The sequence below is a fragment of the Notothenia rossii genome (genome assembly GCF_949606895.1).
Source record: "Notothenia rossii genome assembly, chromosome: 11".
Classification (NCBI taxonomy): Eukaryota; Metazoa; Chordata; class Actinopteri; order Perciformes; family Nototheniidae; genus Notothenia; species Notothenia rossii.
This window is the reverse complement of record NC_136910.1, coordinates 30,092,274-30,118,307: the sequence shown is the minus strand read 5'-3', so window position 1 is coordinate 30,118,307 and position 26,034 is coordinate 30,092,274. Positions and strand designations below refer to the sequence as shown.

At 43.6% G+C, this 26,034-nt stretch overlaps 1 protein-coding gene across 4 annotated transcripts in view; it reads right to left on the bottom strand.

Moving 5' to 3' along the window:
• Window positions 1-26,034, bottom strand: part of dcc (DCC netrin 1 receptor) — a 496,426-nt gene that overhangs the window by 360,783 nt on the left and 109,609 nt on the right. For all 4 annotated transcript variants that reach the window (XM_079658229.1, XM_079658231.1, XM_079658232.1 and 1 more), the window contains exon 2: window positions 11,088-11,441. In XM_079658229.1, coding sequence (XP_079514355.1) covers window positions 11,088-11,441 — 354 coding nt within the window. The remainder of the gene's footprint in view (window positions 1-11,087; window positions 11,442-26,034) is intronic.

Below are 26,034 nucleotides of genomic sequence, written 5' to 3'. Positions count from 1 at the left end.
ATTGAATTCTCAAAAATCCCAGCTCTTAACATTTAATTACAGGACCAACCAGCAATTCAAAGACAAATATTCCATTAGGGAGGTTGACAGTTTGAAATGCCTGGGTGTGCAGATTCCAAGGGATCTAACAAACCTAACCTCCGAAAATTATGACCCACTGTTTTCTAACATTGGGAAAGATCTAGCTCGGTGGGGCCTGCTGCCCTTTCTGGGCTTGATCCAACGTGTTGAAATAACTAAAATGAATACTCTTCCGAGCTGCTCTATTTGTTCCAGTCACTGCCAGTGGATATCCCAGACAAAACATTTATAGAATGGGACAAGTGGATTTCGATGATTCCTATGGCTGGGAAAGAAACCAAGAGTTAGGTACAAAACCCTACAGGTTCCCAGAGACAAGGGGGCCTAGCCCTCCCCTGTCTTAAAACATACTACCAAGCAGCTCAAATTAAACCTTTGATAAATATATGTAATCCCGCCTATTCAGCAATATGGAAATCAATTGAGTGTCAATACTAGACCAAGGTCCCACTACAGGCAGTTATTGGCGACAGTGAATTGAGGCACCACCTGGGGCAACAACCCAAACCATGTCTAGATCTGTCACCGAAAATTTGGTTTAAAGTAGCTAAGATAGTTGGGACCGTGGAGCCTTACCCACTGATTAGTTGGGTGGCCTGGGATCCAGGTTTTATTCCAAACAGGCTTGATGCAAATTTTAACAAATGGCAGGCTCAGCGCCTGAATATTTATTTGGATTTATTTGAAAGAAACACACTTAAAAGCTTCCAAAATCTAAGGGATCAATACGGCTTGGCCAGCCAGGACCTCTTCCGATTTTTGCAGCTCAGACATCATGTGAACACACTGATTAGTAAAGAAGATATGTTAAAATCATTATCTGGAACTGGTATATTAAGTGTCTTTATTTCGGCATACAGAGCTGACCAAGGTCACAAGACTATTTCTAAGCTGTATAAGGGCCTCCAGGAGCTAAGTGGGGTGAACACGTCCTACATAAAGGAAAAGTGGGAACGTGAAGGAAACTTAGTCTTATCAAAAGAAGAGTGGGACAACTTAATTGAAAGGCAATGGAAATCAACCAACTCACTAACATGGAGAGAGTTTAACTGGAAAAATCTGGTCAGATACTTTACAACACCAGTGCAGTCAAGGAAGGGGCAGAGGGTGTGCTGGAGAGGCTGTGGATCTGTGAGGGCCAATCACCATCATGTGTTTTGGGAATGCCCTGTGATGGTTCACTATTGGGAATCAATAAGAGATGGAATGGAAAGAGCTTTAAAAATTGAGATTGATCTCTGCTTTCAAGTACTATACCTGGGTAAGATGCCACAACAGTTTCTTGGCTTCTCAACAATGTACATGTTTAAAATAATATTAGTCGCCAGTAAAAAAGCCATAACGAAAAAATGGTTAAGCCAAGTACCATCTACTCTAGCAGACTGGTTTAATGTGATGCACAACATTTTTGTTATGGAAACACTTCACTCACGTTTATGTCCATATCGATCAGATCCAGCTCTCCTGATCGGCCTTTATAGAGAGCACAGATCAAACTATTAAGAGTGAATATCGGCCGATAATGATCGGCAGCCAATCGATCGGAGCATCGGACATTTTGACCGGAAGGTTTTGAATTTACCGGTTTTTATTACATTTTACCAGCTAAAAACCGGTAATTACCAGCTAACGGAAACCCTGACACTGGGAACTGCGCAGCGCAGCCGCAACTGTCATATAGCATGACACCGCACGCACGGGACGGAGGAGATGAGATGTGGCTTGTTCTTCCTCTGATGTGAGAGGATTCTACCTCTGAGCCTGATTTCCTAGCCTTTGCCCAGGCACCTAAAGAACATATCTCGGATTAAAAGACTAATGTCACAGCAGGATTTGGAAAAACTTGTCCATGCTTTTATCTTCAGTAGACTGGACTACTGCAATGGTGTCTTCACAGGTCTCACTAAAAAATCTATTAGAAAGCTGCAGCTGATTCAGAACGCCGCTGCTCGAATCCTCACTAACACTAAGAAAGTGGATCGCATCACTCCTGTTCTGAAGTCTTTACACTGGCTTCCTGTGTGTCAAAGAATAGATTTCAAAATACTGCTGCTGTTTATAAAGCACTGAATGGTTTAGGACCAAAATACATTTCTGACCTCCTGCTAAGTTATGAACCATCCAAATCTCTCAGGTCTTCAGGGACTGGTCAGCTTTCTGTCCCCAGAGTCAGAACTAAACATGGAGAAGCAGTGTTTAGTTATTATGCTCCAAATATCTGGAACACACTCCCAGAAGACCTTTCTTTTTGTCGCTGCTTTTAATTGAACTATTCATATCTTAGACTGCACTGTAACTTGTATCCATCTATTTTTTATTCTTTTAATGTTTATTTTATTATCTTTGATTTTTAATGACTGATTTTAAATGCCATTTTCTTAATGTCTTTCATTTTTTGTAAAGCACTTTGAATTGCCTTGTGTTGAAAGGTGCTATATAAATAAACTTGCCTTGCCTTGTAGTGGCATCCAATGTTTCCTTTTGCCACTATAGAGCGGGGTTGACAACACGCAATCCAAAGCAATAAGCAGCCGAAGGTTTTCAGTCCAAAAAATTTAATTTATTAACAAAAGATTATTGACTTAAATAGTCTCAAAATAACAAATCTAAATCAATATTTTGGGGCGATATACTTTCTTATAATATTTATACTTTGCAGTCCAATTTGCAACACTAATTTCTAATGACAATTTGCGGCCGAAAAACAGTTTCGCTCCCCGTCTCATCAAGTCTCATACACAGCGGCTGTCCTCAATTGCCTCACTCAAATAAACACCAGCAGGTACAAGAAAACAGATAATATTTACGATTTAAAATTAACAATAATTTCATCAAAAGATATTGACTATGGCAATGTAAATCATTTTCCATCATCAATTCATTTATCAAATTATGAATCTAAATAATAACTTAATTGTGGCTCTAACACACCTGTACACTCTAAAAACGAATTCAGGCGACCTTTCACCTCCACTTAATTAAATGCATGGTTGCAAGATAAAAATGTGAGTTAATTGATTCAGATAAACATTTTAAGTTGCAAACATTAATTTATAAGTTGTGTTGACGTAATAATGTTGGTAATTACATCAACTTAATATTGTGTGTAATTTGAACTCTGATTTCTGCGTTAATTGACTTAAAACAAAATTCAAGTTGAAGTAAGTAATGCAATTGGCTTGATAACTTAATTGTTCTACACCTTGAGTTAAGGATTTCAAGTCCACTCCCGATAGTTAAGACAAATAGAAATATACAAAGGACATTTTAAGGTGAGTGTCATCTTTTGTCATTCAAATACACACACACACACACACACACACACACACACACACACACACACACACACACACACACACACACACACACACACACACACACACACACACACACACACACACACACACACACACACACACACACACACACACACACACACACACACGCAGAGACCAACATTAGCCTTGTAGTTGCACTGTATAGGCAAATTGCTGTTTGACCAAAATTAGCAGCCTTTGAACTGTGAATAGTTATGTTAGAGGAAACAAAGTAGTAGAGGCCACTGTGAGAGTAAAAATACTTTGGTTACTATTGTGATATCGCTTTTTATTAAAAATTAATCTCGGTGAAGCAGATCAAGGACATGCTTCTTGAGGTAGGATCGTTATTTAGAGTTGTCATTGAAATGCAAGTTGTTGGCAGTCACCCATTCAGAATATATTCATTTAGGTAATTTCTCTTTTTTTCCTTTTTCAAAAATAGCACAATACAATTGAATTATGCGGAGAACTATAACCATCCGCTGCCTTGTCGTGTACCTTGGAGAAAAGGAAGAGGACCTTTTCAAGGAGTTTAGCGACTTAATTAAAAATCCATGGGCACAGTGTAAAAACACAGGACAAAAGCACTGCTCTCTCTCAGTTACATTTTGAAGCATATTGCACTTTTGGCCACACCCCAATCAATAATATCTTAGCAACGTTCAGCATGGATAGGTGTTGACAGCAATGGCATGGGAAAAGGATTGTGTAAAATTTGAAAAGTGGCTTCTGCTCTTCACGTAACCAGTTCAAATATTGTATGGAACCTGCATAAAAGATGAGAAGATACACTAAAACGTGCACGGTTGTGATTGTCAAAATCTGTCCACATGCATTTAAACACTAGGCAAAGTACTCGAAACCACCTCCGTGTGTCTTCAGGACCACATTGCCATGATGACACACACATGCAGACTCAAGGTGAAAACAATACCAGCGTTGCTTTAGCAGCTAATAATGGCTCTGAATTTGATAAGAGTGACAGTTTAAAAGGGATAGTGGTGGTCTAATGGATAGTGAGGTGGGCTGAATATCGGAAGTTTGTGAGTTTAAATCCCACCAGGAACACCACCTGTGTGCCCTTGAGTAAGGCACTTAGTCCTTAGTTACTCCAGGGAGAACGTCCCTGTAATTGGTAATTGTAAGTCGCTTTGGATAAAAGCGTCAGCTAAATGAAATGTAATGTAATGTAAAAAGTATGCAATTACCTAATTCATTATCTCTTATGCGCTAAGCTATTATTTAATGTGCTTCAAAAGGACATGAATATCGCCATCATCAGTGACCGGTCCTCCCCAGGATCTGAGAAGAAATTGTCTTAACTCAATAAACATTGATGCAAACTGTTGCGTTGATTTTCTTTGTCGAGCCAAGGCATTTGTTTTTAGAGTGTATCTATTCAATTTTTGCCTCAACGACATTTCTACAGGAATATATTGGAAATATTTAAGCTGAAAACATATTTTTACTGCATAAGGCTTAAACACATCCTAATGTAACTCAATGCATCCACCCAGCTGTGCTCGTGCCATGCTGAGGGACCTCACCTACAGCATCTCTGCTGACCTCCACCCCCATCATTTCTACCAGCATGACTTTATTTAAGAGTCAGGAAAATAAATGCAGTTTGTCTGTTTGTTGGTTTGTTTTCAAGCTGATTTGAATCAGTTGTTGCTTCCTGTGTTTTACCTTGACATGCAACACAAACAACTACAAGCTGTGACATCACACAGATTAGAGGCGACAGAACGCTGATGTGGATCAGGAGCTGACGTTATATAAGTTCTGCTGTTGTCTGTTCCTGTGGCATCACAATGCTGCCTGCAGCCACACACACACACACACACACACACACACACACACACACACACACACACACACACACACACACACACACACACACACACACACACACACACACACACACACACACACACACACACACACACACACACACACACACACACACACACACACACACACACACACACACACAAACACACATATACACACACATACACACAAATACCATGTATACATCACTTCAGGGGACATTGCATTGACTTACACTCCCTGGAGACTTATCCTAACCTTAACCATAACCAACACATGCTTAACCCTAACCCTGACCCTAACCCTAGCCCTTACCCTTACCCTAACCCTAAACCTAACCAAGTCTTCACCCTAAAATTAATGATTCCCCTCAAGGGAGGCGAGTCCCCACACGTGACTGTGTAGACAGCTTTAGGTCCCCAAAAGTATAGTAATGCTAGGCCACACACACACACACACACACACACACACACACACACACACACACACACACACACACACACATACATACACACACACACACACACACACACACACACACACACACACACACACGCACACACACACGCAGAGACCAACATTAGACACAGACTTGTGACGCAGGTGGAATGTTTTCTTGGATCTGAAGGCTGAACATGAGATAGAACAGCGACATACGACACACGTCATCAGATTGGCAGGTTTCTTTCTCTTCTGACAACATTTGGTTTCCTTGTTGTTTTCCTCCTCATTAGACAAATGAACCAAAAATAACTGGCACAGATAATATCATGCAAGTCCCAGCAAGCGTGCGAGGGCAGCGCAGGGATTTAGGGACGCTTCACTCTCAATGGTCGCCTTGGGAACCATTATTATCTGCTGCTGTGGGTCAGACCTGCTCCTCCTCACCACCGTTAATTAGGATTGGTTAAAATCTTCTGAGGGACCACGGCTAATTGGGGATGGACGACTGAAGCAGTCAGCTGATTATTCTCTATATCTAATGAGCTGCACAGAAACATGGCTGCACCAGGACATATCCCATGACAACGCTTCCATCCACGCCTTCTGGAATGTTCAGGCCGACAGGAAGTGCACCGAGAGCTTCACTTCATAATGAGCCTGAGTCTTCATCATGAGCCTGAGTCTTCATCTTGTCTTCATCATGAGCCTGAGTCTTCATCATGTCTTCATCATGTCTTCATCGTGAGCCTGAGTCTTCATCATGTCTTCATCATGAGCCTGAGTCTTCATCATGTCTTCATCATGAGCATGATTCTTCATCGTGAGCCTGAGTCTTTATCGTGAGCCTGAGTCTTTATCGTGAGCCTGAGTCTTCATCATGAGTCTGAGTCTTCGTCATGAGCCTGAGTCTTCATCGTGAGCCTGAGTCTACATCATGTCTTCACCATGAGCCTGAGTCTTCATCATGAGCCTGAGTCTTCATCATTTCTTTACCATGAGCCTGAGTCTTCATCATGTCTTCACCATGAGCCTGAGTCTTCATCGTGAGCCTGAGTCTTCATCATGAGCCTGAGTCTTCACCATGAGTCTGAGTCTTCATCATGTCTTCATCATGAGCCTGAGTCTTCATTAAATTACATTACATTGCATTTAGCTGACGTTTTTATCCAAAGCGACTTACAATAAGTGCGTTCGACCAAAAAGATACAAACTTGAAGAAAACAGAATCATATAAGTACATCAGGTTTCATAGAGCTAAAACATTTCAAGTGCTACTCAACTGGCTTTAGATAATCCAGTTCTTTATTAGTATATAAGTGCTTTGTTAGTAATTATATCGCTCAAAGTGCAGTCGAAAGAGATGAGTTTTCAGTCTGCGCCGGAAGATGTGTAAGCTTTCTGCTGTCCTGATGTCAATGGGGAGCTCATTCCACCATTTTGGAGCCAGGATAGCAAACCCACGTTTTTGCTGATGGAAACTTGGGTCCCCCTCGCAGTGCGGGTGCAGCGAGCTGTTTGGCTGATGCAGAGCGGAGTGCACGTGCTGGGGTGCACAGTTTAACCATGTCCTGGATGTAGGAAGGGCCAGATCCATTCGCAGCATGGTACGCAAGTACCATTGTCTTGAAGTTGATTCTAGCAGTTACCGGAAGCCAGTGAAGGGAGCGGAGGAGCGACGTGGTATGAGAGAATTTAGGAAGGTTTAAGACCAGACTAGCCGCTACTTTCTGGATGAGCTGCAGAGGTCGGATGGCACATGCAGGTAGACCAGCCAGCCGGGAGTTGCAGTAGTCTAGGCGTGAGATAACGAGAGCCTGGACCAGAACCTGCGTTGTTTTCTGGGTCAGCTGGGGACGTATCCTCCTGATGTTGTAAAGTGTGTATCTGCAGCAGCGGGTTGTAGCAGCGATGTTTGCAGTGAAGGACAGTTTGTTATCTAGGGTCACACCCAGATTCCTTGAAGTCTGAGTCGGAGAAACGATAGAGGTGCCGATGTTGATTGTTAGGTCAAGAATGGGACAATCTTTTCCCGGAAGGAAAAGCAGTTCAGTCTTGTCAAGGTTGAGCTTGAGGTGGTGAGCAGACATCCACTGAGAGATGTCCGCTAGACAAGCAGAGATGCGTGCGACGATCTGGGTTTCTGAGCGGGGAAAGGACATAATGAATTGGGTGTAGTCAGCGTAGCAGTTGTATGAAAAACCATGTGGGCTAATGACTGATCCGAGCGAGTTTGTGTGCAGGGAGAAGAGGAGGGGACCAAGGACAGAGCCCTGAGGGACCCCTGTAGTTAATTGACATCGGTCACTCCCTTTGAGGAGAACATCGGTTCTCAGGAAGCCCTCGGTTCATCATGTCTTCATCATGAGCCTGAGTCTACATCATGTCTTCATCATGAGCCTGAGTCTTCATCATGTCTTCATCGTGAGCCTGAGTCTTCATCATGTCTTCATCGTGAGCCTGAGTTTTCATTATGTCTTCATCATGAGCCTGAGTCTTCATCATGTCTTCATCGTGAACCTCAGTTTTCATCATGTCTTCATCGTGAGCCTGAGTCTTCATCATGAGCCTGAGTCTACATCATGTCTTCATCGTGAGCCTGAGTCTTCATCATGAGCCTGAGTCTACATCATGTCTTCATCGTGAGCCTGAGTCTACATCATGTCTTCATTGTGAGCCTGAGTCTTCATCATGAGCCTGAGTCTACATCATGTCTTCATCATGATGTCTGAGTCTACATCATGTCTTCATCTTGAGCCTGAGTCTACATCATGTCTTCATCGTGAGCCTGAGTCTACATCATGTCTTCATCGTGAGCCTGAGTCTACATCATGTCTTCATCGTGAGCCTGAGTCTACATCATGTCTTCATTGTGAGCCTGAGTCTTCATCATGAGCCTGAGTCTACATGACGTCTTGGTCGTGAGCCTGAGTCTTCATCATGTCTTCATCGTGAGCCTGAGTCTTCATCATATCTTCATTGTGAGCCTGAGTCTACATCATGTCTTCATCGTGAGCCTGAGTCTTCATCATGTCTTCACCATGAGCCTGAGTCTTCATCATGAACCTGAGTCTACATCATGTCTTCATCGTGAGCCTGAGTCTTCATCATGTCTTCACCATGAGCATGAGTCTTCATCATGAGCCTGAGTCTTCATCATGTCTTCACCATGAGCCTGAGTCTTCATCATGTCTTCATCATGTCTTCATCCTATCTTCATCATGTCTTCATCATGTCTTCACCATGAGCCTGAGTCTTCATCATGTCTTCATCATGTCTTCATCCTGTCTTCATCCTGTCTTCATCATGAGTCTCTCAGCTACAGTTTGTGTCCAACAACTACAACTATATGCTATCTTGTCTCCTGGAAAATGACATTACCATACAACCAAACTGCATTCTCAATTCAAGGGAACCTCCCAAAAGGAAACCAAACAAAAATCCAAGAAAACTACAAACACATGTTTACAGCAGGATTAGAACAAATCAGAGTGCAGCTACCTTTCAACTCATGGGACAAGCTTGCTCTGAGCAGAAACAGAGCATGTGATGTGAAGAGCCAATCAAATGTACCAGGTAAAATGTCTATTTCTATATATGTTTGATTCCAAACAGCATGAACACTGCTTTAAATAGTTGCTTTTGGTTTTATAAAAAATACCAGAAACATATCTCAGCAAATTCAGCATGTGTATTCACTCTCTCTCTCTCTCTCTCTCTCTCTCTCTCTCTCTCTCTCTCTCTCTCTCTCTCTCTCTCTCTCTCTCTCTCCTTTTTTCTTTCTTTCTCTATATGGGTGTTCAGGGTTTATAATTAATTCCTAGTATAGAGTCATATCTGAACACACCCACACTAGCACATTCAGAGTGCTAATTGAAATTTTAAGCTGCTGCTGTCCGTTAGCATTTTGCCTTAATGCCGTAATGTGTTGTGTGCTGCTGTCTGTGTGTGTGTGTGTGTGTGTGTGTGTGTGTGTGTGTGTGTGTGTGTGTGTGTGTGTGTGTGCGTGTGCGTGTGCGTGTGCCTCAGGAAGCACTGATTCATATTTTAATGTAGTCCTGGGATCTGGGATTTGTGTGTTTTAATGCTTTCACAGTCGGCTGTGGTGTGAATCAGTGCTCAGACTCTGACCATTTCACTAATGGAGAGGCAGCTGACGTCACAGCAACAAGCTTGTTTATTGCAGTACATTAGTCGTCTATTATTCATGATGTTAAAATAAATGTAGCAGTGGATCATGATTGGCCAAACAGAAGTGACATTACAACAAACACATCAACAACTGGTGATGCACTAACCTACATGTACTCATCAGTGTTTGTGGGGAGGAGGCCATCCAGAGGGATTGCCAGTCTGAACTTTAACTGCCTTTCAAAGTGTCCTTCAGGCCTGGGACACCTTTAATGGAGCTTGTGCACTCATGATGCTAGTGTTGCTACCGTTAACGCATGCAGTCACTTCTCAACCCAACAAGCAGCAGCACAGTCACATCAGGCACTGCACCAGTGTTAGGAAATAAAGAATATTACCCCATGGATCTAATGAAAGCTACAACTCTGCGGCTGTGAGGATCTAGGGCACATTCCAGAAGAACTGCAGTCCGACTGTGCAGTCCATGGATGTATAATAAGAACTGGATACAGCGTCGGAGGCGGGGCCTCGTTCAATTCTATGAGAGCTGCTCATTGGCGCATGAAGAAAAAATGTCCTGTCCTTTCCGAAAGCAAAACGTCAGAGATTACCCGTCATGCCTGGCTGTCAGAGCAGCAGTACCCGTTGGAAAAAAAAGTATTTCTGGACCGGGTGACGTCACGGACCGATACGGAAGTAGTAGTATCGCCGTTTGGCCACTCGGAATATTTTCCTCAAAGTCCGAAGCAATTCCTGGGGGCTTGGTGCAGACCCACAAGGACTTTATAAAAGATATACAATTCATTTGAATGTACATCAGAAAGCTGTCAAAGAGTTCATTGCTCTACAGAGTAGATAGTGTAATTTTAGTGATGGTGATGCACTCAAGCCTCTGTGCACCCCCCACCGTGTATTAATGTATTCCATAAATGGTATTGATCTTAAGCCACACTCCATTTACGAAATTACATTACAGGTGGATTACTTTGCTTTTATAAATAAATATGAATGGTCAAGTAAAGGGAAGAAGCTAAGCAAAAGTGTTAGTGAGTGTTTGTGTGTGTGTTTGTGTGTGTGGGGGTGTGTGTGTGTGTGTGTGTGTGTGTGTGTGTGTGTGTGTGTGTGTGTGTGTGTGTGTGTGTGTGTGTGTGTGTGTGTGTGTGTGTGTGTCCGAAAGTTGTGATAAGACCTGAAACAATTACAGATAGGCGCACACTTAACTTTATGTGCTCCTAGCAATACATGTTCTGTGTGTTAAAATAGAATGAAGCTGTCACTCACCGGCCACAGTGACCTTGGCAGTTCTGCTAACAATGGTGCCCAGTCCGTCCAGTGTGGCAAGGCACTGGTATTCCCCCTCATCAGGTCGGTGGTGCCGCGAGTGGACAATGTTCTGCACCAGCAGCGAGCCGTTAGCCAGCTGCTGCCGCCGCTCGTCCACCACGGCGCTCAGCATCACGCCGTCCTTACGCCATGTGAGGAGGGGGGGTCCTGCTCCTGCATCGCTCTGCGCCTGGCAGTCCAGCTGCAGCACGCCACCTCGCACCGTCACTGAGTCCTGAGGCTCCTGGCTGAAAGAAAACTCCACAAAACTCCCTATACCCGAGGAGGAGGAGGAGGAGGCGGCATCTGGGGCTAGAGGAGGAGAAAGAAATGGGTAAAGTTAGATGGAACCACCAAAACATGATATCAACCGATTTTTATTAAAGGGCCCATGTCATGCTTTTCCGGTTATTGCCCGTCCCCTTGTGTGTTATGTAGCTTTTTCTGCATGTAAACGGTCTGCAAAGTCTCAAACCCTCAAAGTCCACCCTGTAGCGAATAGAACTCTAACACTAGAGTGTTAGTCTAGTGTTAGTGCTAGTGGAGCCTCGTGTTTCAGTCTGCAGCTTTATTTCCGTAACTCACAACTCCATCACATGTATAACTCCCGCGCTTGCGAATATAGTACATCACAGTGTAAGCCTTTGTCAGCATGCAGTTTACTAAAGCGCCAACAGGTGTCACTATATAACAGGCATTAACAGATGCCCATATCTGTAACGGCCCGTCTACACGACAGGCATCGAAAAATGCTTTAAACGCTTCACCCATTCACTTGAATGGGGTGACGTAGAAGATTTGTAATCTTCGCCGAACTGCATTGTGGGGAGCATGGCATGGCTTTGCAAGCATCACGAGCATCTATCGGCATCGGCAAGCTCGATGCTTGGCATCAGCCAATCAAATCCCGTTTATGCAAATCCCGCCAGTGCAAGCGCAGCCAATCAAACCGCGCGCAAGCTGGGAGAGCCAGACCGCAGTTCATTTCCTCTTATTCCAAACGAGATATTACGGTAGCAAATCACCCGGTTCTTTACGACCAGAACTATTTACCGGGATACAAACCGGAGGAACCAGGCATGGAGGGAGGTGGCAGAGACAGTGGGTGAAACTGGTAGGTTTTTCGCCTGTTTGGAGAGTTTATATCCAGTTTACTTCGTTTTAACATTGCTATTGCTTTGTATGTCGGGGGCGGGAGATTCATGTGATTGGTTGTTGGTTGCGTTGCTCGCAAAAAATCGCCAAGCTTCAGACACGCCCAGCTTCAAGATTTTTTGATGCCTGTAGTGTAGACGGGCCGTAACATCTCCTTTCCTTTAGCTGTAAACAACATCAGCATGTCACTTTAAAGTGAAAATAAGTGCTACATTGTGTAAAGCTAACACTTTAACATTGTCAACCTCCAAGACATGAAAACAATTACAATACTGTTTGAGCATGCAAGTACCGATACAAAACTATAATAATATTCAACAATAATATCCAACATTTCTTTTTTTTTTTCTTTTTTTTAACAGTCCAACAGACTTTGTGACAATGTTCCCAGTTGTATCAGAGGTTCAGTCTCTGTGGCGGCCGTAACAGGCGACCACACCGCGAGTATACAGCTTGGCTCTCTGTACTCACTGGCTTCCCTGGTGTCAAACCCCGCCTTTGCGCCGGGAACCCTGGAGAGTGAGGAGGCTCCCCCAAACCTGTGTCATCCTCGACCGGGTCGGTTCTGGCTCCACCTGCAGCCCTCTCTGCGTTGATATGGCCCCGGTCCCTGTGGCTGCACTGCTCCGGCGCTACCAGCTGTCGCATCCGGGCTGAGCGCTCCGCAACCCGCAGATCCCCCCGGTTTCTCCTGTAGAGCGTGCCGTCCACCTCCACTACGAATGAGCGAGGAGCGACTTTCTGGAGGCATTGACCCAGTTGCGAACGGCCTGTGCGATCTCCTGGAAGAGGCCTCATCCTTATGTGTTCCCCAACATTCAGTTCTGGTAAGTCCCTTGCCGATATGTCGGCGGATTTTGCAAGCCGCCGTTTCAACCGCAGCTTCTCCGTCACTCCAGTCACTAACCACGGTTGCAGCAAGCTGTCCGCAACCGGCAGCGAAGTCTTCAGCCTTCGTGACATTAAGCGTTGGGCTGGACTGCTGTCCAACCCCTCTTTGGGCGTGTTGCGCCAATGGAGAATGGCCTGCCATTTATCCGTGCCATCCAACTTTGCCCGCTTGCAGAGTGATTTCACTATCTTGACAGCTGACTGCCATTTGATTTTGGATATCTGGGTGAGGATGTGACATGGTTAAATCCCCACTTTGCTGCAAACTTCCTGAACTGTTCACAGGCAAACTGTGGGCCATTATCTGTGAGCACTTTGTCTGGCTGTCCGTAGCGTGCAAATTGAGATATACAGCGTGTGATGATATTGTCAGCTGATAGATCCGGCAGAAGATCAATCTCCCAGAAGTCTGAATAGTGGTCCACTCGGACGATGAAATCTTGGCCAGCGTAAGAGAAGATATCCATACTCACTGTTTGCCATGGACGTGTTGGGATTTAATGCGACATCAATGATTCCTTCTGCTGGGCTCGTGCATATTCATTGCATGCAGAGCAGTTCGACACATAGTCTTTTATCTCTGCTCTCATGTTTGGCCAGAACAGCGTATCCCTGGCGCGCCTGTAACATGCCTCCCCCCGATGTGGCTGGTGTGTATGCATCTTAACAACTCTGCCCTCAAGGCCTTAGGGATAACAACGCACTGCCCTCTGTATAGCACACTGTTTTGCACGTTGAGCTCATCCCTGAAGGGCCAGTATTCTCACACCAAAAGGGGGGTGTCCTCTTTGAAATAAGGCCATCCCCTGAGGATTACTGATGTCAAAGCTTGTAATACATTGTCCATCTCTGTGTGCTGGGCAATTTGGCGAAACCTGAAGTCAGTAACATCCAGATGCTGTGCCTGATCCAGCTCTGAGTCCTCCGCCTGAAAGCTGTCCATGGAACACACCGCCTGTCGTACATAGGGGGTGTCGGAACCACGACACGGTAGAGTGGCCCTGCTTAGAGTGTCACTGACATACATCTCCGTGCGTGGTTTGTAAACAACATCCAGAGTGTACCCCTGGAGCTGCAGTAACATGCCCTGAAGGCGTTTAGGCGCACTCATGAGGGGCATCTTAAAGATGGTGATCAGTGGTTTGTGGTCTGTTTCTGCAGTGATTGTGTCCCTGCCGTATAGGTACTGGTGAAATCTCTGGCATGCAAAAACTATGCTTAAGCACTCTTTCCCTATTTGAGCGTAGTTTTGCTCAGTCTGTGTCAGTGCGCGTGAGGCAAAGGCTATGGGCTGCCCCTTTTGCAGCAAGCAGAACCCCAGTCCATTCATGCTGGCATCACTCTGGATCGTTACAGGCTTTGTGACATCATAATATTAGAGAACCGGCGTGTTGGTGACCATCCGCTTTATCTCGTGTATTGCATCATCGTGTTTTGGCAGCCACTGCCATGCCGTGTCCTTATCCAGGAGTCTCCGAAGAGGCTCACAGATCTCCGATGGCCTTGGCAGGAACTTAGCCAGATATGTCACAAAGCCGATCATGCGTTGCACTGCCTTAGCATCCGTGGGCGTCGGCATATCCAACACTGCTTGAGTTTTCTCTGGGTCGATTTTCAGTCCTTCTGTAGACAGTACATGGCTGTGGAAATGTACAGCTTTGAGCTTGAACTGCAGCTTGCGTTCACTCAATCTGAGCTTCACAGCCCTGCACCGTTGCACGAGAGCTCTTAAGTTGGTGTTGTGGTCCTCTTCAGCCTCTGCGTCCGTATCGCCACACCCGACCACCAGGATGTCATCCGCAATGGGCTCGATGCCAGCCAGGCCTGATAGCAGCTCATGTTGCTTGCGCTGATAGATCTCTGGCGCCAGTGAGACTCCAAACGGGAGTTTGAGCCATCTGATCCGACCCCATGGGGTCCAGCATGTCGTCAAGCGGCTGCTTTCCTCATCAAGCTTGCACTGGAGAAAGGCGTCACGAGCATCAACCAGTGTGAAGACACGAGCCTTGGGCAGTTTGTACAAGACATCTTCTAGCGTTGGCATGTGGTAATGGGACCTGAGAAGTGCCTGATTGAGAGGCTTTGGGTCAATGCAGATTCTTATCTTGTCCGGTTTAGCTACTGTCACCATGTGGCTTATCCACGCTGTTGGCTCTGTCACTGGCGTAAGGTTGCCTGCTTTCACATGTTTGTCCAGCTCTTCTTTAACCCGGGCTTTTAGCGCTACAGGGACATTTCGTGGTGAGCACTGGACTGGTGTCACTTCAGGGTTCAGATCGAAATGAATATTACCTGGGACTGACTCGATCGGGTCATGGAAAACATCATGAAAGTCTTTCAGTAGCATTTATTTTGTGAGTTGCATAGACTGGCTTGCATCAATAGTGTTCACCTCCGCTGGCAGTAGTTCTCTTGGAATAGTGAATTTCACAAGGCCCAGATCAGTGCATGCAGCACCACCTAGCAGGGGCTTTTGTTTGGTGTTCACTATCTCAAACACAAGTCTGTGTGTTTTCCCCCTGACCACACAGTCAGTGTGAAATTTCCCCAGGGATGGCATGTATGTGTCAGAGTACAGCTTTAGCTTGTTCTGGTCGGTTGTAAGGCTGTCTTTGGTGACAGTTTCGCTTTAAACTGGCAGCCCATAATATTGCAAGTGGCCCCTGTATCTAGCTGGCATAACTGTCTTTTCTTATTCAGGTGTAGGTGCACAAACCATTTGCGTCCAGGTGCTTTCACATTCCCCACATATTCAGTGACATTATATAGGTTTTCACTTGTATCTGCAAACATTGCTGCTACAACCCGCTGCTGCAGATACACGCTTTACAACATCAGGAGGATACGTCCCCAGCTGACCCAGACATCAGCGCAGGTTATGGTCCAGGCTCTCATCTCACGCCTAGACTACTGCAACTCCCTCCTGGCTGGTCTACCTGCATGTGCCACCCGACCTCTGCAGCTCATCCAGAATGCAGCGGCTCGTCTGGTCTTCAACTTTCCAAAATTCTCCCACACCACGCTGCTCCTCCGCTCCCTTCACTGGCTTCCAGTAACTGCTAGAATCCACTTCAAGACACTAGTACTTGCGTACCATGCTGCGAATGGATCTGGCCCTTCCTACATCCAGGACATGGTTAAACCGTACACCCCAGCATGTGCACTCCGCTCTGCATCAGCCAAACAGCTCGCTGCACCCGCACTGCGAGGGGGACCCAAGTTCCCTTCAGCAAAAACACGTGGGTTTGCTATCCTGGCTCCAAAATGGTGGATTGAGCTCCCCATTGAAATCAGGACAGCAGTAGCAGAGTAGCACTTGAAATGTTTGGCTCTATGAAACCTGATGTACTTATATGATTCTGTTTTCTTCAAGGTTGTATCTTCCTGGTCGAATGCACTTATTGTAAGTCGCTTTGGATAAAAGCGTCAGCTAAATGTAATGTAATGTAATGTATCTGAGTCCCCTTCAGTTTGCTGGACATCGTCAACAACATTAACTTTTCTTGTTTTCTCTGCTCTGCTGGTGGCCTGACATACTTTTGCAAAATGATTTGAAACGCCACATGCTCGGCAGGTCTTACCATAGGCTGGGCACTGCTCTCTGCCCCGTTTGTGTCCATTTCCATAGTATTTGCAGGTCCACTGCTGCTCTCTCTCAGCCGCTGTGTTTCTTTCCGCTGTTTTCCACTGTGTTTCGCGTCGTCTGCCTTGCCTGTCCACCATAGCATTATTACTGTCCGCCTGTGCCTGCGGGCTCTCAATTAGCCTCATGCGTGACTCCGTCAATTCTGCAAGGCGGCAAATCTCCACAGCTGTTGGCAGCGTTAGGTCCCGTTCACACAGCAGTCGCCGTCTGGTGCTCTCGCTGGCAATACCGAGTACCAGCCTGTCCCTAATCAGTTCATCTTTCAGGTCACGGTTGTCACATGATGATGCTTTTTCCCTCAGCTTTGTTATAAAGCTATCGATCGGCTCGTCCGGTCCTTGTTCGCAGCATCCGAACGTGTATCTTTCATAAATCACATTTTTTGCCGGCTTGAAATAATCCCCCAACGCATCCAAAATTGTTTTGGGGTCTTCCTTTTGTTCCTCGGTCAGCGTGACGTTGTGCATATATATATGCCGGCACTCGTTCCCCATAAGCCGTCTCAGTGTGGCTGCCTGCACCGCATCCGTTTTTTCGGTCAGACCTGTAGCGAGCAAAAAGTCCTCAAATTCCGCTCTAAAAACCTCCCATTTGTTTGCTATATCACCAGACATATGCATGCCCTCGGGTGCCGGAATACTGTTTGTCGTCATGACGTGAGTTTTCTTGAACTTTTAGGTGCTTTTGCGGGTGCTAGTGGAGCTTCCATGATGCTCAGGCTGAGTTCAAAATGAAATGTGTTTTGAGTTTGTGTATAAGTGTGCTTACATTTTGGTGGAGCCCCCCTTGGAGAAAAATGCACCAGCCGCCACTGGATGGCATCTGTTATATCTTTGTGTCTTTGCGAGCTGGTTGAGTAGGCTGCACTGTTAAGCGCGTCCTTAATTGATGACTGTGATTTGGTGGATGAAGTCGAGGGGACATGCTCCTGAACAGTCAATGGGGGGGCGGGGGAGCCTCGCTGCGGTGAAACTGTGGACCTCTGTCGCCTGTCAGCGCTACCAAAAAGTTGACGTTTTAAAAAAGCGGGCCGGGCCGGCACCTGTGATTCTCCAGAGCACACAGATTGCCAGTTCTGCCGTGCTGCACAGAACTTTTCTTTGTTCCACGTTGGACTCCTTAAACCCAAAGTATTTCCAAACAGCGGAATTCGTTTTCCTTTCTTGTTCACAAGTTGCTCTTGTTCTGTCATCTTCGGTCGCACTGAACTCACACAACTATTGTCACTCACAACCTGGCCGAGGGGGCTTTTAGGGAGGGGCGAGAGCGCACGCAGCAAAATAATCTTTTTATTTCGATGCCGTTGTTTTCGTAATCGTTGCAAGCCAAAATCGTAATCGAGATTAAAATACGATTAATTGCACAGCCCTAAAATGAAATACGTCTTATTGTTGTAATAGATAAATATGTAAGATGCAAACAGATGAATGATATGAAGTGAGAAACAACACGGTCTGCAGTGAGAGTATAATAAATATTAAATACTAAATAATTAGTAAGTCTTGAAGTAATGAAATATCCCAAAACACTAAATCAAAATGTATCATCACATTTGGCATTTGACTGATCCGGGGTCAGGCCACACGTCTGTTTCTCTATCTGCCAATGTTACTATAGTTACAGCATCATATCTGCATCCTTTGAGTGTAGAGTTGCTTTGAGCAGCTAATGATAACAATGAAGGAAATAACCATGTGTACTGTGTTGTATTATAAACATATTTTCAGTTGGTCCAACCATAGCAGCCTGGATCCAGGTGAGAGTTCAGGTGGGATCAACCTTTAAGCCATGCCCTCTTCCTCTGCACACTCAGTGTCAGCAGCAGCATGGGGAAAAAAAAGATTGGGTTTATTTTCTAATGCTTTTATGTACATGTTGATTTATTAATGATTTGGCTGATGTATTCCTTCATATTTGTGTCATCCCAGCAGAAGACATGAAGCAGTTTAGCCTCTGACCTGCAGTTATTTGCGCTGCAGGATAACTCACCATCTCTACCAAAGCAACCTGTTTTATTATTAGTTTTGATGTTTCTATGTTTAATTTAATCTTTTGACAGGCTCTGATGGCGGCAGCTTCTCCTCTCGTCTTTGATGCCTCACTGCTAAATGTCCTTTCATCTCCATCCGAGCCGCAGCATTCGCTCAGAGCCACCGCTAATCGTCTGTGTCCTGGAGAGTCTAAAAGGAGACTGTGAACAAACTGAAGTCACTCCATTACACCACAAAGATGACTCTGAAGCGCAGCAGATGTTCTTTTTTATTTTTATATTTTGACTTTCCTTTCAAACCCTCACAGCTTCAGTTCCTCCTGCAAACATCATACTAAAGACTCTGGGTCTGTCCTAACTGGGACCAGAGACGAACACTCAAAATAAAATAAATGTTTATGTATGGCTGGGTTTGCCTAGATCTGTTTATTTTTCTTACTCTCAAACAGGCCAGCACATGGAGTGAATAAGAAGCAGTTTGGTGAGCACAGGATGCAGGCAGGACTTCAGCTCTCACTGCCTGAAGCACTCTGAAGTGCTCTGTTTCTATTTGATTATTGAGATTTCTCATATTTCTCTATTTACTTATTGTACAACCATTAAATGGTGTCTGTATCCCAGGGGATACAGCCATTTGACAGGATTTGTTAATATACTGTAGGTGTAATAAATAACAAATAACAGTGTAACATGGGTATAACATGAATATAATGTGTTTGTATTATGTGAGTCCCCCTGGCGTTGTGCTCTTGGAAATTGCTCATGCCATCAGGGAAGAAACGCTCCATTGGTGTTAGACCTGGTCATTCAGTATATTCAGGAAGTCAGCTGACCTAATTATTTGGGAACGTAGCAGAACCTAGACCTGACCGACTGCAGCACCCCCAGACCATAATACTGCACCCACAGTACGGTAGGCAAGGCATGATGGGTACATGATGCAGGCCAATAATTTGACCCTTCTGAAACTGATTAACATCCTTACCACGACCACAGGATATGTCTTCCAACATGGTTGTTTAAGAAGTTAGAAACTACTCAGCACATCAGATATGTCACGATTCTGATGTTATGTCACGTTTTTAGTTTTGTATGTCTAGGTTTGGACTTATTTTGCTGTTCTGTTCTCCCTTTTTCATGTTTTCCTCCTTGTGTTTTGTTTGGTCCTCCTTCCTGTGTTTTCCTTCCTGTCGTTAGTTTCCCTGGTGTGTCTGATTGTCTGATTGTGTTCACCTGTTGCCCTTGTGTTTCTCCCTCCTTTACCCAGCTGTTTTTTGTTCCTTGATGACCCTTCCCTGTATTTAGTCTTGTCTCTTCCTGTGTTTCCTCGTCGGTTCATTGTTTGTTTGTCCTCCCTTCACGTCACGTTTCATGTTTTTCTCTCCGGTCTTCCTCAATGTTTTTCATGGTCAGTTTTTGTGTTATTGTTTTCCTGAGCTACCGTTTTGATCCATGCCATGTTTTGTTATCAGCTTTTAAATAAAGCTTGCTTTTTTTTCTAAACCTTTTTCCGTTTGTGTAGTCTGCATTTGGGTCCTACCTTTTCGTTAAATCCAGGTGGTGACTTTCTTTGGGACGGGCAGGGTATTAACAGTGTATTATGGGTCCAATATAATATAGGTGTAATAACAGTGTAACTTGGGTAACATTGGTATATAATGTGTAATACAGGTGTCATAATGGTGTAATAGGGATATAATAGTCTTGAATTAATGTGTTGTATGGGTCGAATGTTTAAAATAGCAATCAATACATTCCAATATATTTATATATAAAATTGCCCTTTTAAGGGTTAACTATGCTTTCTGCAAGTTTCACTTGGAAATTAAAATATACTAACCCTACAAATCTTCAAACAAAAAACAAAAAATGTATACTTAACGGAAGGCATATATTCATAATGATGCCTCTATCAGTGAATCAAAAACATTACAGTCAGTTTCCATGGGATATAATAAAAAAATACAATAAAAAATGATAAATCATCACAGTATATTATACTAATGTACTAATAATACAAATATAACACTTAGTGTCATTCATTGTCAACAGTTACATGTGTGACTATGTAACTCAGAGCTTTAACCCTTGTATGGTGTTCATATTTTTGTTACTGCCGGTGGACCCGCTGCCTTTTTGGGCTTTAATTCAACAGAATCCATCCATCCATCTTCTCCCTCTTATCCGTGGTCGGGTCGCGGAGGTAGAAGTTCCAGCAGAGAGCCCCAAACTTTCTTTTCCCTGGCCACATCAACCAGCTCTGACTGGGGGATCCCAAGGCGCTCCCAGGCCAGCGAAGAGATATAATCCCTCCATCTGGTTCTAGGTCTACCCCTTGTTCTCTTCCCAGCTGGACGTGCCTGGAACACCTCCCTAGGGAGGCGCCCAGGTGGCATCCTAACTAGGTGCCCGAACCACCTCAACTGGCTCCTTTCGACGCGAAGGAGGAGCGGTTCAACTCCGAGTCCCTCCCGGATGACCGAACTTCTCACCTTATCCCTAAGGGAGACACCAGCCACCCTGCGGAGAAAACCCATCTCGGCCGCTTGTACCCGATTCAACAGAATCAAGCTATTTTATGTTAAAATACTCACTATATGTTTACTTCATCTCAATTACAAGCAATATAAATAGCATATATGTGACCCGCTCTATTGAAATCAGTCGGAAGTCGCAACGGCTCATTTCAAAATAAACGTGGATTTGCGTAAAAAAATAGTTGTTCGGGGTTCAGATGTTTTGTTTGATTTTAAATAAACAAAGTTTTGGCTTTCAGAATAAGAAACTTTTATTTCCAAAATCACACGATAAATACATTTTTGAAGCTTGTAAAGGGAAGATGACAGCTCTCCCTCGCCACTCTGCTGTTCCGCAACGCCGCCCCCCCTCCCTCCGGCTGACATTATGAATGTAAGGCGTAATACATGTAAGTGTCTGTCTCTGTTTCTCTCTAAAGGTGCTGCTGCAGTCTTTATAGCATTCAGGCCTGTTACAGGTCTTCCAGATTGCATCCAAATAAAAGTTAACCCGCTCTTATTCCTCAATCCTTTACTTCTTAATTTCCTTACCTATCCTTACTTCCTAGTTTCTATTTGTCCACCTTCTTCTCCTAACTCATATCCTTTATTCCTTCTGTCTCTTCTTGTCCTTCAAAGTTTCCTTTTTATTGATTCTCCTTCAGCAGCCCCCCCCCCCCCCACTCTCTCTCTATCAGTAAATCACCATCTGAACTCACTCTTTCAGTGACTCAGTGGCACACACACACACACACACAGACACACACACACACACACACACACACACACACACACACACACACACACACACACACACACACACACACACACACACACACACACACACACACACACACACACACACACACACACACGGTTCCACACAATTTCAGCACGAAACAGAAACTGGGGGTTTAAGAATGTTCAAAAGCCTTTCTTATATATTTAGGTAATCAGCTGATTGTCCTTAAACTCAAACAAATCCCAACATGATTATAGTTAATCATCACATGTCTTAGAATTGACTCAAACACTGACTTTATGGTTGAGTTTGACAGCAACATGAGTTAGTCGTTTTTAAAGGCCATGTAATGCATCTAACACAGGTGTTTTTTTACATGTAGTTTAGATATCACCAGAATAAATATATATATATATTTTTTTTAAGTTTGGTCATAATTAAATGACATATACGTTAAAAAACGATGTTGGTTCCGAAGTTTGCCGAGTACGCCCCCGATCACTCCCGAACAACGGTGACGTCACACGTGGCAAATATTGCCATTTGATAAAATCAGTCAAAATGGCAAGCAACGCGACAACTTCAGACAGCGATAGGGATCATTCAAGCTCAGATTCAGTGGGTTATCTGAATTCAGTTACAGAAGTAGAGAGTGAACCAGCTAGCCTTTCACTTTAAGGCATCTTGCCTTATCAGTACGAGCCTCCTGCCCGGCAATCGAACAACGAGGCAGAAACTTGTGAAAGAGAAGCGGATTCCGCAGCCGGCGAGACTCGAGTCGGCAATACTGAATGGTAAATTCTGTTTTATTTAATTTGACCTGCACTAAATGTCGATCTTAATTTTTCATCTGTTCCTCACACGTCCGGCAGATATTGTTTTTTTTTATGTTATGTACAATATTCAGGTGTACATGTCAATTCTGTGAAAGCATGCCCACTGCAGATGAATGTGTATGCTGCAGAGAGATCTGGCAGGTGATGGAACAAATAGACAGTTTGCAACCTACTGACCAGACAGAAGACACCGACGAGAAACCAAGGTGCATTATTAGCCACCCAGGCTTTAGAGAAGGCTGTCTCAGTGTTGATGGCCCACTACACCAGTAAGTAAATATTGATTGACCCAACTGCCTATTGCAGCTTTGCTTTCATATAATACTTTTAGTCGCTACAGATATGGTACACTTTTAAAGATACCATTAAACTCTTTCAAGCAGTCAAAAACAGCTTGGCTTTTATGTTTTCTGTGTATGCAAGTTCAATGTATGCTTGGGAAAAGAAACAACTACACATGTGAGGAAATATATAAGAGGTCTATGATTCTGTCAAGCAGTCATGTACAACCTCATATTTATTTTGTACAAGTAAAATAAAAATATCATGTTATAAGCCAATTTGTAACCATTGCTACATAATAGTACTACATAACATTTTATTTTTCTCCAAATATATTTATAATCTGTATACTTTTTTTTCATTAGGAAGTATCGATATACAGCTTATCGACAGTTTGTACGTTGGTGCTGGGGTGTACTCGGCCCAAAACTCAGAGTCCCGCTGCCTGCATGTGCTGTAACCGAGATACGGAAGACTTACCCTGAACCGGGAGGCCGCTATCAGGGATTTCAATGGCCAAATCTGTAATTTGACATAAGTCATGCAGCTGAACTGGTTAAAATGGTTTCACATGATGTAAATAATTTACAAAGTACGTCATTTACAATATTATTTTCCCAAATAAACATGTAAATATAACAACATTTTCCAAATCACAAGTTTTTAAGATTGTATTAATTTACTGTTTGATAAATAAAAAAGGGTTCTTTTGTTAATTTTTCACTTGTAACATTTGATCTTTATTGCAGTGTACATTAGTCTATTTTGGTATATGTGCGAGTCCACAAACAATTAAAAGTGGTAAAAATAATAAAGATATTCAGACGTAATTCATTTTTGGCCTTACTTATTTCACTTCAACTTGTATATATTTCAGTCACTAAATGCACTGTACTCTGGTGACATTTAGCTCAAGCTGGCATAACACCTGTAGTAACTTAATTCTGACCCGAGTTTTGTGCACAATCTTCCAGCACCCATGATCAATGTTTATAGCAATCAGGAAACATTCACAGCTCAAAAGTATTTTTAAATTCTTAGGGCTTTAATTCTGCTTCTCTACTAATGATAGTAATATCTGTAATGCTAATCTGATCAACCAGAAGAAAGTAGAACCTGGATGTCGGAACACTGTGCCTACTGGTTCAGTAGAAGTGCATTGCACGAAATGTAGGTCCCGACACCCCACCAACAAGCACAGACATAAACAGCAGAATGTAATGTATTAGGCAATAATATCAGTGATATGAGTGAGTAGAAACAATCACCACAAAAGAAAAATGTATAATATTGATGGCTGATCACCAGTTTGACAGTCTGCCAGCCAGGTATTATGTTAATACAGTATATAAGCATAGAGATATTGTCAATTTTATTTGAAGTACAATATTATGAAGTATCACCCACTTGTTTTCGTTTTTTGCCTGACGAAGTGAAGAAACTGTCAACACTGCTGGCAGTCGTTGCCAACGAACATGCAGCAGATCTGGATCTCTTTGCGCCTGATGCTTTTGGAGTTTCGGCCTTTTTTTCAGGGTTTATGGAGGGTACAGCATCTAACTTAAGCGTTTTCTTGGTCTTGTAGCCTAATTCCACCATCAAAGCTCCTTCAAAACTGTCTGGTGTCAAATGGCTACCACATATCACAGCTTGTGATTTCTCGTGCGGCGGATGAAAGTTCCCTCTTTTGGTCTGTACAAAACGGATCCACTGACGTCTAACAGCCGTGTTTTTCGGAAATTCGTGTACACTGTGACCTGACAGGCTTGAATTACCACAAAACTGAACTACACATCGCTTCACCATCATGAATTGTTAGATAAAAAAAGTTTAGCGAGGTCCGGTTACACATATGTTGAGCGAAGATAGCGGAAGGATACAAAACAAACAATTCAGACGAGGCTGGTGTTTGCCACGTGTGACGTCACACAGCTGGGTTAATGGCTGGCAAGCTTTTTGCTACCGGAGCGGAATAACACGGGAAAGTGGCACACATTTCATGTTAATTGGGGGGTATTTATGGAAAGAATCATTGATGTTGATATGTCAAATGAAATAGTGGAAAGTGATGAAGCGATTTATTAACACAGAATAACGTTTATTTTGGACATTTCATGGACTTTAAGCTAAAAAGCAAGACATTATCTGGTACTTCTTCGTCTTATTTGTTAGCAAATTCTATATATTTTAGTTTAAGAGAGTTGGCAGTGACAAGGCCAGATCCAAATATCAACTGGGCTTCATCACTTATCTTGAGGATTTTTTGAAATTTCAAATCAAACAGAGTTCAATATTTGGTTTGTTTAGTCACTTTTATTTTACTTATCTCCTTTTAATAGGATATATAAACTCCTTTATATATGGTTCTCTTATTTTACAGACAAATGAATTGGTCTTACCAGATGATGTTGACACAGGTAGAGAGTGAAGTCAAATCAAATAAACAACTTAAATGAACTTTACTCTCACAATAACCTGTGTGGCTTCAAACCAAAAGACACCAAAATATGGTCCTAATGACTTGTTTATCCCAGCTGATGGATCGCTGCCTCAGTCGATCAGCTGACTGTCACGAGGGAGCGGTATCTATCTACATAATAAAACAATTACATCATCTAATAATAAACTTGTCATTTTGGCTCCAATAAATGTAATGTCATCAGGACACGACACAACCCGTTTAGACTGAATGTGTGAATCCGTTACTATAGAAACAAACAGGCAGAACAGTGAGTCAACTCCACACACTGAGCGACTCTGACATGACAGAGGGAGAGGGGGGGGCATCCAGGAGTTTAACTGATTAGATGAGAGTCGGTGACAGCAAGGTGGACAACAGCCAAGACC